Source organism: Stegodyphus dumicola, chromosome 2 (genome assembly GCF_044657685.1).
Source record: "Stegodyphus dumicola isolate Sdum_Otavi_A_Nest chromosome 2, ASM4465768v1".
In the NCBI taxonomy this organism is placed as follows: Eukaryota; Metazoa; Arthropoda; class Arachnida; order Araneae; family Eresidae; genus Stegodyphus; species Stegodyphus dumicola.
In genome coordinates this window covers 92,559,008-92,576,959 of record NC_140769.1, presented here as the reverse complement: position 1 = coordinate 92,576,959, position 17,952 = coordinate 92,559,008, and the positions used below count along the sequence as shown (strand labels likewise).

General features: G+C 30.9%; 1 protein-coding gene across 2 annotated transcripts in view; it reads left to right on the top strand.

Moving 5' to 3' along the window:
- The first annotated feature begins 1,009 nt into the window (after positions 1-1,009).
- The window catches only part of LOC118199900 (diacylglycerol lipase-alpha-like), a 62,816-nt gene continuing 45,873 nt past the window's right edge, over positions 1,010-17,952 (top strand). For both annotated transcript variants that reach the window (XM_035371767.2, XM_035371766.2), the window contains exons 1-3: positions 1,010-1,166; positions 1,598-1,764; positions 6,465-6,575. In XM_035371767.2, coding sequence (XP_035227658.1) covers positions 6,481-6,575 — 95 coding nt within the window. In that variant the 5' untranslated portion in view covers positions 1,010-1,166; positions 1,598-1,764; positions 6,465-6,480. The remainder of the gene's footprint in view (positions 1,167-1,597; positions 1,765-6,464; positions 6,576-17,952) is intronic.

Sequence of the window (17,952 nt, the reverse complement as noted above, 5' to 3'; positions counted from 1 at the left end):
GCAAAAAACACGATCTTGGGCCTCAATGAATGTATAGATTTGTAGTTTTTGCTCCTTTAATCTATATTTCCTATCTATTTAAATTAAAAGCATATATTAATACAGTGTGCCTCAAATTGATAAAATAGTACACATATAATAAATTATGACCATTAACTTAATAAATAAATAAAATGCTTATTTTTTAAAAAAAATTAATTAATATTAAAAAAAAACTCTGTAATTTATTTACTTATTTATTTTTGCTGATGTGTTCTCGCCTTGTTTTAGATTTATAATTTTTTCTGATGGTGTTTTCTGAGTATATGAATATGTTGGAAACTGCAATAGATGACGTTACTTAAGTTAATGTATAATTTTGCATTATATTATATGTATCTTGATCTTATGTGTCTTCTGTTACTGTGTCTCAAGGTAGAGGCTATTATATTGTTTCCCATGTTAAAAAATAAAAGTTTAATTAAAAAATTTTTAAATTTTAGTTTCCCTGTTGTAGCAAAAGTTAGCTTCTAAACTAGACTTATACTGTTATGTGACTGGACCCCCAATATTTATATTTTATTATTAATTTTCCCCCATCTTTACATCTATTCAGCTTTACAAAACACACTCATTACACACACCTGAAAGACTCTATTTAATGTAAATGATAACAACTTGTTTTGACTACACTCATGGACACAATTGTGTTTTTTTTTAACAAAATTCTCTTACTTCCTTTCCTTTTTGTTTCTATAAGCCCTTTTTTTTAAATTATAAATATAATTTTTTTTTCCTCTTCATTACTTTTGGGCCATTTATTTTTTACTTTATTTTGTCCCATCTTTTCTTCCTGGCCTTTCGAACTCGTATAAAATATGCGAAGTTCCTTTTTACTCTCCTCTGAAATACGAAATTTCCCCCCTTTCTATATACCTTTCCTTCGCATCTATGCTTGATTTTTCGCCCATCGGTGCAGAAAGACTTAGCGGGTGCAACAAAAGACATCTGTCTACTTTGTCTGTCTGTTTCTGGCAACTCCTAGTTAACCGGTTGTTTACGTGATTTTCCATGTTGCTTTCTGTAAAGCAATTGAACTGTTGTGTCATTATGCGGTTCATCTTCGGCTGTGAGAGACGCTATTTAATTTGGGCATCAAGTATCTTCCCTTGGAGTCTCGTTCTTTTGTACGCTTCTCTCTTAATTTTTTTATAATACGAGGTTATAATTCTAAATTGGTTAAGTAGTAGAAATGATATGTTTCAGCATGTAGAATCATGTTTTATTATGGATATATTTATGCTTTTTAATGGGTACCGTGAAATGAGATCGACCTGTAAATCCATAACTCCGACTTTTTTTGAATCATTAACAGCAGTTTTTAATTATGAATATAAGTGTTAATATAACTAACGTTTTATTAACATCAACTAAAAAATATTTGTTATATGTAGTAAGAATTTTTCATGTTTAAAATTTTAGAAATATTTTAATAGACTAAGAAATATTTCTTCAAAAGGAAATCCGTATTTGCATATGTGAAAAAAGAGTTTGTGAAAGAAACTTTTCTTAAGACATCTCAGATGATTCAGTTCATTTATATGTACTTCTGTTTTAGATTCTCCAGAAAATGCACGTTTTTCCTTAAGGAAGGATGACTGTATGTATTTCAATGAGATATCCAACATAATTCAGCTTAGATGTGCATGAAATAGTTTGATTCTTCGGCAATGTATACTGGTATACGTACGTAACAGAAAAATCATAAGACACCCAGAAAGTGTGGTAAGTAAATATTTCGCATTTTTTAGTATGCCTGATATATTATTAATCATTAGTCTTATTACTTGTTTATTTTAGGTTGTTTTTAACTGATCTTCTAACTGAATTAATGAAACATATGAAGAGTATGAAAAATAAAATTTTTATTACATTGCTTTATAAGAAATTTAAGATGTTAGTCAATAATAGACCTTGAATAATAAAAGTAGAAGAACATTCCAAGTTTAAAATTATGTAAAACGATTTGTTGTCTGTACCACTTCTTGAAGAAGTAAAATTTGTGTCAGATTATTTTTTCTTCTTGAAGAAGAAGGTTTCATTTTTGTAAGATTATTATAATCTAAATTTTTTGACTAGTTTTTAAAGGAAGATAAAATAAATTTTATAAACATTTAATCTATTATTTAATAAGTTTTAATTAACATTGGTGTTATTATTATTATAATCTAAAGCAAATTATTACTATGGCTTTTTTGTCTAAAATAAAATCTTAAATAAAAGGATTCAAACTGTTTTCATTTAATTGATTTAGCTTCTTTTAAAGGCTTATTTTTAATTTTCAATACAAGTTTTACTTTCTGTCATCAAGTAGATAGAAAAACTGTAATATTTTAATCAAATACTCTGCAAAATGTTATAAAATTAATTCAAAATATTAATGATATTAAAAGAAATTTTTTGTGCTATTTTTAATTCAACAATATTATTTAATAATATAAATTAAACAAGTAAAACTTGTAATTACCGTATTTGACAGCATATAAGACGCACCCCTATTTAGACGGCCACACACAAGGAAAAAAAGTTTCAATAGTGTGGTTTCTTTTAGTTCTCACATTTCGTAAAAGCCAAATAAACAATTATTGAATGCAATTACCTTCACGTATAAGACGCAGATAACTTTTTTGAGACCAAATTTAGGAAAAAAAGTGCGTCTTATATGCCATCAAATACGATAATAAACTTATAAATTGGTGTTTTAATCCTAATTCTTCCCCCTTGCAATATTAAACCTGTTTTAAAATAAGTTTGGTACTTTCGCATAATCTGATTAATTATCTGATTAATCTCTTGGTTTTAGCATTCGACAGAACTGGTTGTTTGGGGCATTCTTTTAGTGTTCATGTGACAAAAAGCCAATGCAAGCATGTGCATACCACATGTATGTTTGAGTGGTAAAACTATATTTGATGGTGCACCCTTTATGAACTTGGCGATTTTTGGCGGTACATGGACACGGAGTTTATACAATTCTTTGATTTGTTATTTTAGCTTTGTTTAGCAGCGATTTTCGGGCCAAAAATTGTCGCTAAACAAAGCCAAACTAACAAGTCAAAGAAATGCACAAACTTGGTATCCATGTACACATCGACCTATTTTCACTTAAAAAACATCACAGAATTGCACAAACTCAGCATTGCGCACGAAAAATATATAACCTCAATAAACTGTGTTTAAAATCAAACAATGATATAACATAAAAAATCACTACGCACTCACTACACAAAGGAAATAGCCACCTACCTTATTTAGAAATTTCTCTGTCTTCAGTCTGTGGCACACAAAATTCCTAAACAGCATCCAAAAACTTTCCTCAAACCATGTTCCCTTTCTAACGGAATGCTTTATATGGTGACCATTTGAACCTTTCTTGCGACAAACTTATTCAAAGCTATCTGAACGATCTTTACTTTTGACCATGCGCATTTCCTTTGTGCAAACAGGACACTTATAATCGCTACTAAGTAAACCTTCATTACACACCAGTCAATTAATGCTCCCCCCTACATTCCAAATCCTATAGAAATTTCAAATGAATCTTAACATACATTCAGTTGTTTTATAGTGTAAACCACAAAATAAGCAACTTCCTAACCAACATCCAACACACAAACAAGCCCTTACAAATCTTTTCCCGTCAGTCAAATTCACGCAACCAATTATGTCATAATAGGGTTTTCATAACATTCAACTACTCAGGTTACCATAAAGAAAATAACAACTTGATGATATCCAACGGGCACCCTTTGTTTAGCTTCCCATAAATGAAACAACAACTTGGTGAGGGCACCGTCAAATATAGGCTAGTTGTTTGAGTATATTTAGATTTCTTCATATTGCAAGCGCCTCAGTATTAATTGATAGTTTAAATATGATTAATTCCATTGAAAAAATAAAATTTTAGTAAGAAAATTAATTAGTTCTTTGCTGTATCTTTATACCTTTTATGTCATAACAAATTAAATAAAGAGAGACTATTCCCCCCCTTAAAAAAATAACAAATTATCTAGAATGAATGAATAATCCCTCAAAAACTGTAAGCATTTGATAGTTAAATGAAAACTTAAGTAAAAGTATTAAAACATGACTTATCATTTTAAGTGTAAAAATTTTTGAATTTCATTGATTACTATGCAGTTGTATTCAACTGAGAAAAAGAAATCTTAGAGCCATCAACATCTTATTTCATAAATTTTGGGATTTTTTCTCTTATCTTGCAATTTTTAAAAATTTTTCTATTTTGACCATTTTACTCCAGTTTTTTATACATATTCAATACATGTTGTATTTGAAGATTAAAATTTTGATTTCCATGTATCTGGTTGTAATGAAAATTTTCTGCCAAAACGCATTCTTAATAAGGTTAGGGGGGGAAAAAAAAAAGGAACATGAAAGCAAGACCTTTAGTGTGGGTAGTAATCACTACCCAAATCTATGATTTTCTGCCAACGTTTTGGTAGTTTTTCAAAGCTTTTGGCCCAGAAACTTGGTTGCCATGAATACAAAAGAACATCAACCTCATTCCGAATGTCCTATGCAGAATAGAAGATAGCACCAGCAAGATGTAGCTGCAGGTGTGAAAAGAAGTAGAAGTCCCAAGAAGTGATGTCTGGGCTATATGGTGAGTGTGGCGAAAGATCCAGTTCGAGTCTGTACAGAATCCAGCTGGTGAATGCAGACACATGTGGTCTTGCATTATCTTAATGGAACATTACCTTTTCGTGCTTGAGCTCAGTTTGATATTTTTCCTTGATAGCAGCATCAACACAGAGTAGCATCTTGCTGTGCACCTAACTGTCAAGGTTTTTGCCTTCCACTTGTTACTTTGCAACACTGCCAATGGGCTCAACAGGCACAGACCAACTCTCTTTTCAACCTGTGTTGTTGAAGTAAATCTACTTTTCATCACAAGTAATGAGCAGCTTAGTTCAGGCCTGAACTTGTCTGTCCTTATCTGCTTGAGTCATGTCGTGCGGCACCTAGAAATTGAACTTGTACATCAGGTTTATGAGGTGCATAGTGCGACTAGTTGCCATTGCACTTACGTCTAACTCCATAGCAAGCTCTCGAGTGGTTGCATATTGATCTTCTTCCACAAGTTCTCATAGGTGGGCCTCATCAACACCAGTAGGCCAGCCAGAGCGCTCTGCTTCTTGAATGTCACAGTCTTTGAATTTCGATACCAAACCTTCACAGAGTTGTATGATACAACATTAGTACCTAAAGCTATATACATAACTGACTTTTTGCAACAGAACTGGAAGTAAATGATGGTTCTAATGTGGTAGCATGATAGTTCCATTTCAGACACCTTGTACTTAATAATAACAATATTTTTTTACAAATTTCACAACACAGTTCTAAAGTTACTTTCTTTCAAATGCCAAAAATTGTTTGAGAAAATATGATTAAACACGCCATCTGTTTTAATGGACGATATTTGTGGTGGTGTGAAACTTTCATTAAAAATCTGATATTTTTTGACAACACATGTTTTTTATTCTGCCTGATAAATTATCATGAATCGGTTATTATAAGGCTGATTTCAACTTATATATCTCTATAGAGAAAAGCTTCTCTACAGTTTCATTCATATAAGCATTACTGGGCTACAGATATTATTTGTCCTATATATGTGTATATATCTTATATGTAGTATAAGTGCATAGTTACCACTGGCATTTTTAGCAGCTTTTGATATCCGTCATGTCTGATGGTTAATACAGATGAGGATAACAAAACTGGATTTCAACAAATCACCAATCTTTATTTTCATATATATCAAAAATCATCCTTTTGCAGACAAGATATTTTTTAATCATTGTGAGAACACAATAATTTCTATATACATGGATTTTAAAAGTACGATGGATTCTGTATAATTTTTACAAAATAGCATAAGAGGCACAGAGTTGTTTGTGGGGTAGAAGCTAGGAAAAGGAATGACATAGCTGTTTTGCAAAGAAAGCTAGAAGATGCAGAAAGTACTTGAAGCTGTGATTGGTTAATTTTAGTTTTAGTTACCTTTTTCAAACAGTGTTATGTAACATGGAAAGATCTTGAATTTGGGAGACCAGATGAATTTAGGGAGAAGAACACAAAATCTAGAATAGTTAATTTTGAGGTCACCAATCATTCTTAAAGCAGCCATTGCATTTTGTTATATCATGAATGAGTTATTATAAGGCTATTTTGTCTTATATATCTATCTAGAGAATAGCTTCTGTACAGTTTCGTTCATATAAGCATTATTGGTCTACTGATATTATTTGTCCTGTATATGTGTATGTATCTTTCTCTCTCTATATATATATATATCTGTGTGTGTGTCCTGCATCAATGCTATAATTAAAATTCATTATACAGAAATAATAATGTACTTGAATTTCATTGTCCTCAACTTTCAAAATATTTTTTTTCAGTTATTGGTGCCAAAATATGCCTGCATTAATATTTTTGAATCGGAAATGGCTTGTTGCTTGTGATGATCTGGTAATTCCATGTTCTATGGAGGCAGTTCTACGTGTAGTATGGTAATACCATTAAAAGTACTTTTTTTTAACTGTGCCTTTTTCCCTTAACTTTTCAATTTTTCTAATCTGTGACTGTATTAGATTTTACGTAAACTTTAGAGTAAAGTATCTTTGATATTCATCTGTTATATGCTCCCATTATATGCTCCCATTTCATGGTTCTTGGGTTTTAATCTGTAATAAAGCCTTGTACCTGAGAAAAAAATTTTAGGTTATAAAGCTTCATCTCATTTCTATAAGTGAAAAAAAAAGGAGAGTTATCAAATTATTGTAAGTCAGCAAAATTATTCAAGTCAGAAGCATTTCATGTATATTTACAGAGCGCAGCAATGGAATGAAACAAACCCTAATGCAAACTAAAAAAATATGTTTAAATTTGGTATAGGATATTGATTCAGATGTATTTTTTTCCTTATTATTTTATCAAAGAATATTTACATATTGTTTTTTACTTTGCCCTAAAGTAATACGTTTTGATTTCCTTTTATTCTTCTTTTGTTTTATCATTAGATGTTAGAACAAGGTAATGCAAATTTTCTAACAGTGACATTAAAATGAGGAAAGGAAACTGCAGTTCCTAGATATAAGTTGAAAAAGTTTCTTAATTTCAGTTTGTTGTTTTGTTTTGAGATTAAGCATAAAAAAAAAATTTACATATTTTTGTAATAAAAAAGAATATGAAATTGTTGAGCAATATTGCATAATAGTTCAACAAATTAATGAAAAAAACTTTTAATTGTGATGCAAGTTGATTTGTTGGTAAAACATTTTACTTGTACTCTACCCAAGACATGAACTCACAGTCTTTTGCTGTCTTCATCAAATTACATAAGTGTTTTTTTTTTTTTTTTTTTTTTTTACATACTAAAATGCATCTGCATACTCATTAAGATTTATTTAACAGAATAGTTGTTATCTTTGCTGATGTTTCTTGTATTGAATTCTGTCTTTAACCATATGGGAAGTCTCATGATATTCACAGGATTTTTTTATTTGTATGAACTGTGAGACAATCAGAGTGATATTATTATAGAGTCAAATGTCGTTAATCCGGACGTCCATAATCCAGAATGATCTATAATCCGGACCTCAAAGCTACAAACTTTATGCGCATGCATAAACGCATTTGCGCATATGCATTTACGCATGCACATAATACCTTTACGCATGCGCATATGCGTTTAATGTATAATGGACGGTATAAGCTAAGCTAAAATTATCTAATTATCTATTTCAGTTAATGTTGCAGATTGCGTTGTTCCTTAATCTTTGAATTGGATACGGCTTATTATTTTTTGCACACTGTTAGAGCAATTTTATAAAAGTAAGCTTGAACTTTCGATTATGTCAAAAAGAATTTCTGATTCTGGAGCTGCCAAAGGATCTACAAAGCGAAAGCATGTTTCAAAGTCCATCAAATGAAAAGTGGAATTGCTGCAAAAAATGGATAAAGGCATATCCTTTGTTTTAATAACCATTCCAAAATCTGTTTTTCAATTTCACACTGCTCTGCGGGGGTGGGGGGAAGCGTTGTGGCACGCAATGAACGGGAAGTTGATCTGTCAGCACTATCCTTATCTTCAGGGCAGATGTTTTTATTTTATTTGGCTTATAATTCCTTACTAAATGTAATATTTCATCTCGATTCACTCCGTCTTTGATATGATTTAATTATTCTAATTATAATTTGTCATTATAAATATCACAAATACACATCAAATAGTTTTTTGGTTGCAATTTTCTAATTTCGACTATGCGTTATGTATGCTTTACGCATGCGCACGTTGAAAGAAATGTTTAATAAAGTAAACAAATAAATATTAAGCTTTTTTTTTATAAATTTTGATACTCTTTAGATCATAATTGCTCTTTATTTCATAAATTACGGTTTCATATTTTTAATTTTATAATTTCTGCATGCCATCTTACCAGATTTAAATTGATGATCTGTAATCCGGAAAAACCCATAATCCGGAATCACCGAAGTCCCGACGAGTCCGGATTAAAGACTTTTGACTGTAATTACTTTGCTATGACAGTTGGAACCAATCCAGCTCCATCCCAGTTTTGGTAATAGCACCCAGATTAATGGAATTTAAACATCTTGTATCCCCTCTTCACCTATGAACCTTGAAGAGTAAAACAGTCAGGTTGCAAGTCAACCTCGTTCATGATGAGGTTATATGCATGCTTATATAATATCAAACTACTTATATAATAATATCAATTCTGAGGATTCTGGCTATATTGCAGCCTCTGCTGATCACCATGCTATTATGTATCCAAAATTATTATACCAAAGTCATAACAGTTTTTTGCAGTGTTAAATCTTTAGATGCATTTTCCTTGAAAAACTGCAGTTTTTCAGTTTTCTGATTTTTGTATGTTTCTGATAATATCCATGTTTCTTTTATTTAATATTTACTGCAGAAGTGAGGATGAATATACACTGTGAGGATGAATATTAACTCAAAAATCTCTTCTCCAGCTGTATATTTGGTACTCTTCCGTTTCGCCAAGCAGACTTTATTGGTGACAACCTACAGTATACACTTAAAAAATTTTAACAAATGTTAATTTTAAGAATTTTTTATTTTGAAGGCATAAAAATTTTAGTATCATTTAAAATTTTGTAAAAAGACAATAAAGGCAATAAATTTGTAAAAAGACTTTAATTTAAGAATTTACTATGCTTTCATGGTACAGTATGCTGATTCGCCAGTTCATATTACGTAACCCCAAGTGATCTCATCTCACGTAAACTACTCTACAAAAATTTAATTCTCTCAGTAATTATCTACATTAATTTCAAGTTAAATCTTAATATGGAATAGAAGTTTAAATACAAGAATCATTTTAATTCATACAAATAGCTTACTCAGAAATTATGTAAAACTGCAGTGTTTTACTTCACTAGTGCATTCTCACTAGAATTGATGAATTTAACCCTTTAATTTGCCTTTTCTGTATTTTTGCTTTCGGGTGAGCAATGTGATTGCATTCTAATTGACTTAATTACCGCGAATGGCCTTAGGGCATAAAATTGAACTATCTGGTAAAAATTTTATGCAACTATATGCTAGTACTGAAAGCAACAATCAGTCTGATAAGAAATGGCTGCAACTTGTTTTGAAAATGAGGCATAAAAGATATTCCTTTTGGCGAGGATACCACCAGCGAGGATATTCCTTTTGGCATCAGTTGTACCATTTTTGGAGACTTTATCGCCTGCGCCTGCAAAATGGAAAAGTACCGTATATTGTTTGTTATTAGCATACTTCGTATTTGCTAACTCCCAGTTTTTAACAATTTCTCCTGTTTGCCCAATAGATCATTGAATGTTCTGGTTCCTTAATTTTTGAGCCTTTATTAAAAGAAACTAATAATGAAAATGTTTCTCATAAGTAAAATGAAATTTATTGAACTAGTAAAATTTAAGTTAGGCAAATTCTATTCTCTGAACTCTAATGATTTCAGCACAATTTTTCTTATTAAATTTTATTTGACCTAAATTATCTTAACTGTGTGAACATTTTTGAACTTTTTATGAAGATTGAACGAATATTAAATCAGTTAATATTTGAAATTTTGGCTGATCTTTGGAATATGGTAACTGGTAGTTTGGCGACATTTTAGAGGCGATAAAGGTTACTACCTAAGACTTTGGTAATAATGTGAGCAGTACTCAGTTCCGATTATGCATTATTTTGTGTAAGGGAAATGAGAGATCATGTGATATTAACCCTTTAACTGTCAAGTTATTTTGATGATTTGGGTACACAAATTGTCAAATTTTTTTATTGGAAAAACCAAATGTAGCCAAAATAAACATCTCCCGATATATATTCGGGTATGACAATACGATGCACTCAAAAAAAAAAAAAAAAATTACCCCGAGAAATACTCAGGCGTGACATTTTCGAACACCAGTGCTGTGCCCGAGATAATCTCGGGCATGACAGTTAAAAGGTTAATGGACGAACTACAGTTCTTTAATCAGAAAAGGGGGGGGGAGGGAATTTGGAAAAATATCTGTGGCAGTATATTATTTTGTATTAAGCTTCATTGTGTGTTGTGTGAAGTAGTGTTGAATAATTTTTGGATTGTATGGCGCTGTCTAATATTATTTTAAAGATCCGGAAACAGGTGCACATACCAACACAATAGAGGGCACGTGGAGTGCTATAAAAAGCGCCATTCCGAGGTATTGTGATAAAGAGAATTTTGCTTTTTATTTAGTGGAGGAAGTGTGGAGGAAACATTCGCAGAAAAAATCATTCAATAATTTTATTGAATCAATAATAAAAGTGTATCCACCATGTAAGCAAGATTCTGAAGAAGACCAGGTAAGTTAGTATTTTTAATTATTTGAGGATATTAGTTTTATGCATTGTTCTAAATGTAAGGTGGAAGTAAAGTAATTTGGTATTATTGGAAAATTGTTATTAGCAATGATTTAGTTTAAAGTAAATAGGATTGTAAGCTAATTTTTATTAATTTAATGTGTGTGCTTATTTATATTTTAAGTAGTGTTTTTGAATTTAATTATATTTTAATTAAATGATAGTTATTTTGTGAATTATATGTTTGTAGAATTTGGTATACATTAGAGTGGAAGTAAACGTGCATGGAAATAATTTAAATATTTGACACTAAGTATTTGTAACCATTTGTAATGTTTGCGGTATGAATTAGTTGGTGACGTTTGTAATATAATAGATAATGTAGAGATAAAAGTTTTTGGATATTTTATTTATTTTATACGTGGAAGTGTTCATATTTGGAAAGGGTATATACTTTTTTGCGATCAGGTAATTTCATATATGTTCTTTTTACCGGGTTTAAAGATTCAGAAAATTGTCATGCATTTTCGTGAAATGTTTCTAATTTATGAGAAAAAAGCAGTGTACATGGATATAGTGAAGAGTGTGTGCAATGCCATTTTTGTGCAATTCTGGGATATTTTTTTTAAGTAAAAATAAGTCGATGTGTACATGGTTTAGTGATATTTTAATTAAATGATAGTTATTTTGTGAATTTTATGTTTGTAGGAATTTGATATACGTTTAAGTTGAAGTAAACGTGCATGGAAATAATTTAAATATTTTACACTGAGTATTTGTAATGTTTGCTGTATGAATTCGTTGGTGTCGTTTATAATATAATAGATAATTTAGAGGTAAAAGTTTTTCGATATTTTATTTATTTTATACGTGGGAATGTTCATATTTGGAAAGGGTATATACTTTTTCGCGATCAGGTAATTTCATATATGTTCTTTTTACCGGGTTTAAGGATTCAGAAAATTGTCATGCATTTTCGTGAAATTTTTCTAATTTATGAGAAGAAAGCAGTGTACATGGATATAGTGAAGAGTGTGCACAATGCCATTTTTGTGCAATTCTGGGATTTTTTTTAAGTAAAAATAAGTCGACGTGTACATGGTTTAGTGATATTTTAATTAAATGATGGTTATTTTGTGAATTTTATGTTTGTAGGAATTTGGTATACGTTTAAGTTGAAGTAAACGTGCATGGAAATAATTTAAATATTTGACACTATGTAATGTTTGCGGTATGAATTCGTTGGTGACGTTTATAATATAATAAATAATTTAGAGGTAAAAGTTTTTGGATATTTTATTTATTTTATACGTGGGAATGTTCATATTTGGAAAGGGTATATACTTTTTCGCGATCAGGTAATTTCATATATGTTCTTTTTACCGGGTTTAAAGATTCAGAAAATTGTCATGTATTTTCATGAAATTTTTCTAATTTATGAGAAAAAAGCAGTGTACATGGATATAGTGAAGAGTGTGCGCAATGCCATTTTTGTGCAATTCTGGGATTTTTTTTAAGTAAAAATAAGTCGACGTGTACATGGTTTATGTGTATGTGTTATTCTGAAAAACGTGCAAGGAGTTTGCTATTGTGCACTTTTTCCCAATTTTGCAGTGAATATTTGTCATGATTAAGCAGTTTTGTTAGATAAAATTTCTAGCATAAGTGTAATTCGGCTAGTAGATTGTTGGAAAAAGTGTTTAGTAAATAAAAAGAAACGAAACATGTCTTTACTTCGTGAGACAAAATGGCAGCGGAAAAAAAAATAGAGGGTTGCTGTAGCAAGTTACCATAATCCAAAGATCAACCAAAATTAGTTTCGTTTTTCATCAATATATGGTATAGGTATTACTAAATTTATCCACAAAATAGTAATTACAAAATTTATTCATTGTATTTCCATGGTATTTAAAAGTACTTTGCTAAATAAACGCTTTTTGTTCCTGCTTGGGTTTTTCTCAGTATAAAAATGCAAGAAAATTACTAAATAACATTAGCCAAAGAACATAAAATTTAGAATATTGAATTAAATATTAATCTATTTTATGTCAGACACATTACGAATAGTTAAAAAAAATCTGAATTGTGCATTTTAAAGTGAATTTAAATCAAGTTCTTTTGAAATGGCATTGCCACAGAGCATAAACACTTTCTGCAAATCTGCCAGTTTTCATGCGATAGCCTCCTGATATTTCATATTTCAATACTGGCAACCATGATATACTCTAACATGACTTCTTCTTCTGTAATTCATTTCTATGATGAGCCCACCAGCTGCAGAGCTGTAAAATCATTGAACATTGGCAGTTCGGTCCGAGGTTCGAATCTCACGAACGGGCTGGCTGCATGAGCGTTTTCGTGGTTTCCCCATGTTTATATCATTGTTTTTCCGATGTATACAAGCCAGTTTTGCTTAGAAAGTCCTCCACAAAAACATCCTTTCCCTTAGATAGATAACCCTCAAGACTTTGTTGCAATTGCGTAAATAAACTCTCTATTTCTATGGTGAACATTGTCCATTAATTCGTTCATAGCAAGTTTGAGGTCTGAAGGTCTCTTTTCTCTCCTTCCCTACTGCTAGCCTATTGCGAGAACCTTTGACTTAAAAATATTTTTTAAGTTTTTCCATGCCAGGTACAGGTAGAAGTCGGTGGGACAGTAGAATTTCACCACTGGGTCATACCATCATAGTCCTCCAACACTAATTATGCAATTCCACCCCAGTTTTGAAGGAGAGCAGCCGGAGTTGGAAAAGCAGTCTGAGGGACACAGTATAGGTTCAGTGTAGGAGTATTTCCTCTTCCCTTGTGCCACATACACTTATAAACGGTCATACCAAGAATTCATACCTCGGCTAAAGACTGCACATCGGCCATACACTAACAGGGGGGGGGCATGAATTATAATAATAAGTTACAGAAACCACTGTTCTCATTTTTTTCCTCCTTTAAAACAATGCAAAAACAAATTCATCCAAAAAGTTTAGCTCGTAGATAGAAGAATCTTTTTTTTTAATTAATTAATGTTAGCTTAACATTGTCTTATTGCCTTTCTTACTAGAAAACCAAATTAAAAAAACAGATAAACTTGACTTTGTGTGTAAGCAATCATATTAGTATGAGACTAATATGGCCAAGGTACAGGTCAATTAATACGAACTAAATACTTGTGCTACATCACCCCTGTTTTCAAACTGTTAGTTTCTTTATAAAAATATCTTAACCATTTGTGAATAAAGAATAACATAAGTTTGATCATCTGATAACTGAGGAAGCTCTTTTTTCCCTAGTCTGTTATTTAGTATAAAATGACTAATAAAAATAAGTAACTTGATTGAATTATTATGCTTTTAGTTTATATGAAACTGTAAAGTTTTAGTTTATATAATTGAATAAATTATACTGATTTTCTTGTAAATTATCACTAACTGTAGTTATGTTAGATTTTTATATATTTAATTATTTATGACTGAAGGAAAAATACCAAGTATAAGTGAAAGGACTAGCTATTTGGATTATTTCATGGTTTGAAAATACTTGTTATACTAGCAAATTTCAATTAGAGCTTCAAATTTTTATTCATTTTTCAATGTAATTTATATTTATAGCTCTACTCTTACAATGAAAATTGTGGTGTTATATTTTCAGTCAATGTAATATGTACTGTAAACTAAAGTAATAACTGAATAAATTTTACAGATTTTCTTGTAAAGGAATTCTCCTTTACAAGAAATTTACTTGAATGAATTCTGTTGAACTTTAAATGGGAAAAATATATTTCGGGGTACCCCTTGGTGATTCTTTGGCACCATTCTTGTTTACATGCAATGCTCTCCCAAGTAAAATAGCATCCAAAATATAATGCAATAAAGCATAATTAAAACATAAAAAAATTATAATCTCAATAAACTGCATTTTAAATCAAAATAAAGTAAGGAAATGAGATAAAAATGGAAATGTATGTTATCTAATCTGTACAGTACAGAAAGGAAATATCGACCTACCTTATTCAGAAATTTCTGTGTTTTCGATGTGTAGCACATAGAATTAGATATTTAAAAGCATCCAAAAACTGTTTAAAATTATCTAAACTAGAATTTTTATACTGTTGTTGCCACATAAATTCACAAAAGTAAAAATCAAAAATATCCTCCATACTGCCAGAGGCATTGCTTTCGAAAATACCATTTTATTACACCCCACATACGTTCCATAGTAGCTCCGGTTTCCGAATCCTTAACACTCCATCGGGGCGTTGATCTGACAGATACAGGCATGTCAAAATCTCTGTTTTTGTCCCCTTAAACTTGTTCTCACGACCTTCACCTTACCAGTATCTGTCCATCTGGCCAACCCTTCATTTGGAATGCAGTAACGACGAGTTCAGTGTAGGAGTATTTCCTGATTTTAAGCTTATTTGAAAATATGTATCTGTCAGATGCACGCGCCCGATAACGTTTTGTCTCCTGAAGCCTTTATGGAAGTATCGAGATTTCTTATAGATTTTTTTATTTATTTTTCCCATGATGAGTGCTATACGCTTTTTAGATTTGAATAATCAAAAAGACCTTGAACTAGTCCATAATATTCTGTTTAGTGATGGAAATAAGGAATTAAATGCTGAAGAATTTGATGAAAGTGATGATGAAGAAGTGGATATTTTAGAAACATTTGAAGTGGATTCTAAAAGTATTGAAAGTGATTATAATGACTCAGAACTTGATGGTGATGCTAACAATGGTGATTTTTATGTAGGAAAAGACAAAAGCACTAAATGTGTGAAATCGCCCAGAAGAAAAAATGTCAAAGTTAGATCGCAGAATATTATTACAAAATTACCTGGAGTAATCAGAAATGCGAAAGGTATAAAAACTATATATGACTCTTTCAACTTTTTTTTTTTTTTTTATGATGAAATATTGGAAATAATTGTGAAATACACTAACAAATACATTTCTACAATTTCTGATCTATTTAGTAGAAAAAGAAATGCAAGACTAACAGATATCATTGAAATAAAAGCATTTATAGGTTTACTTTTATTAGCTGGCGTTTTGTGAAGTAATCGACAAATTTTGGAAGAACTGTGGTCTACTGATGGAATGGGTATTGAGATGTTTAGAAGGGTAATGAGTCTGAAGCGATTTACATTGCTTCTAAGATGCTGTAGATTTGATGATAAAGAGACGAGGAACGAGAGAAGGAAAACAGATAAATTAGCACCTAAAAGAGAAATTTTTGAGAAATTTGTGGGAAAATGTAAGCGTAATTATTGCTTGGGACAAAATGTTACGATAGATGAGAAGTTAGAAGGTTTTAGAGGAAAATGCCCTTTTCGCCAGTACATTCCATCAAAACCAAATAAATATAGCATTTAAATTTTTTTAGCAGTTGATGCTAAAATGATTTATACATTAAAAATAGAAATATATGCCAGCCCGAAGGCCCATTAAGTGTCAGTAATTCCCCATTAGATGTTCTGCAATTATCTGAACAAATTTTCAACAGCGGTGGCAATATCACCGCAGATACCTCTACTGATGTTGTAAAAGCCCTAAAAGATAAAAAAAAACTTTATTACGTTGGAACAATAAGAAAGAATAAAAAAGAAATACATCCCTGTTTTGCGAAATCTAAAGAAAAGAAGTACATTCAAGCTAATTTGTTTTTTCTAAAAACTGCACGTTAGTTTTATACGTACCAAAAAAAAGGCAAAAATGTTTTGCTTGTATCAAGTATGCACTTTGATGATGCTATAGAGTCAGACATTGGAGATGAAAAAAAACCAGATATAATCACATTTTATAATGCTACAAAATGCGGTGTTGATGCTCTGGATAAGATGTGTGGAACTTATAATTGCGCTCGCAATATAAGGAAATGGCCTATGATAGTATTTTATTCGATGCTAAATATTTCAACTATAAATAGACTAGTTGTATTTTTGGGAAGCCAGAATACTGTTCAGAACAGGAGAGAGTATTTGAAAATACTGGTGAAAGAATTAGTCAATGAAGAAGTTGTTAGGCGCATGAGTAAACCCAATTTATCGAAGGATTTGCAAATGAAACTTCAAACCTACAGACCAACTACTGAAGACGGAAAAAAAGCAAAGGTTCCCAGTAACCAAAATAAATGCAAAAGGTGCTCTACATGTCGAACAGATAAGAAAAGTAGATTGACCCAATAAGATGTGCTAAATACTTTTGTTTGGAACAGGCAGTAATGATGTGTCAGAAATGTTCAAATGAAAACCAAACTTAAATTTAGAATCGAATTAAAGTATAACTGATTTATTTTGTCATTTTATATTATGTATTTTTATGTGATATTAATTATTTGTGAACAACTGCCATATTAAAATTTTTTTTTCAACTTTATTAACATGTTTCATTGTGTGTGTTTTTAAACGGCATTTTAACCTGTGTAATAGTGACTGTAAATAATAAATTTAAAAAAAAAATAAAGAAAGAAAGGTCTGGGTGTAAAAGCCTGGATCTAAAAAGAATAAAAATAGAAGATTTAAAGTAATACAGTCAAAAGTCTTTAATCCCGACTCGTCGGGACTTCGGCGATTCCGGATTATCGATTTTTCCGGATTATAGATCATCAGTTTAAATCTGGTAAGATGGCATGCAGAAATTATAAAATTAAAAATATGAAACCGTAATTTATAAAATAATGAGCAATTATGATCTAAAGGGTATCAAAATTTACAAAGAAAGAAGCTTAATATTTATTTGTTTACTTTATTAAACATTTCTTTCAACGTGCGCATGCGTAAAGCATACCTTACGCATAGCCGAAATTAGAAAATTGCAACCAGAAAACTATTTGATTTGTATTCGTGATATTTATAATGACGAGGAATTTGATTTAAATCATATCAAAGACGGAGTACATCGAGATTAAATACTACATTTAGTAAGGAATTATAACCTGAATAAAATAAAAACATCTGCCCTGAAGATAACGACAGTGCTGACAGATTAACTTCCAGTTCATTACGCGCTGCGACGCCCTCCACCCCGCGCA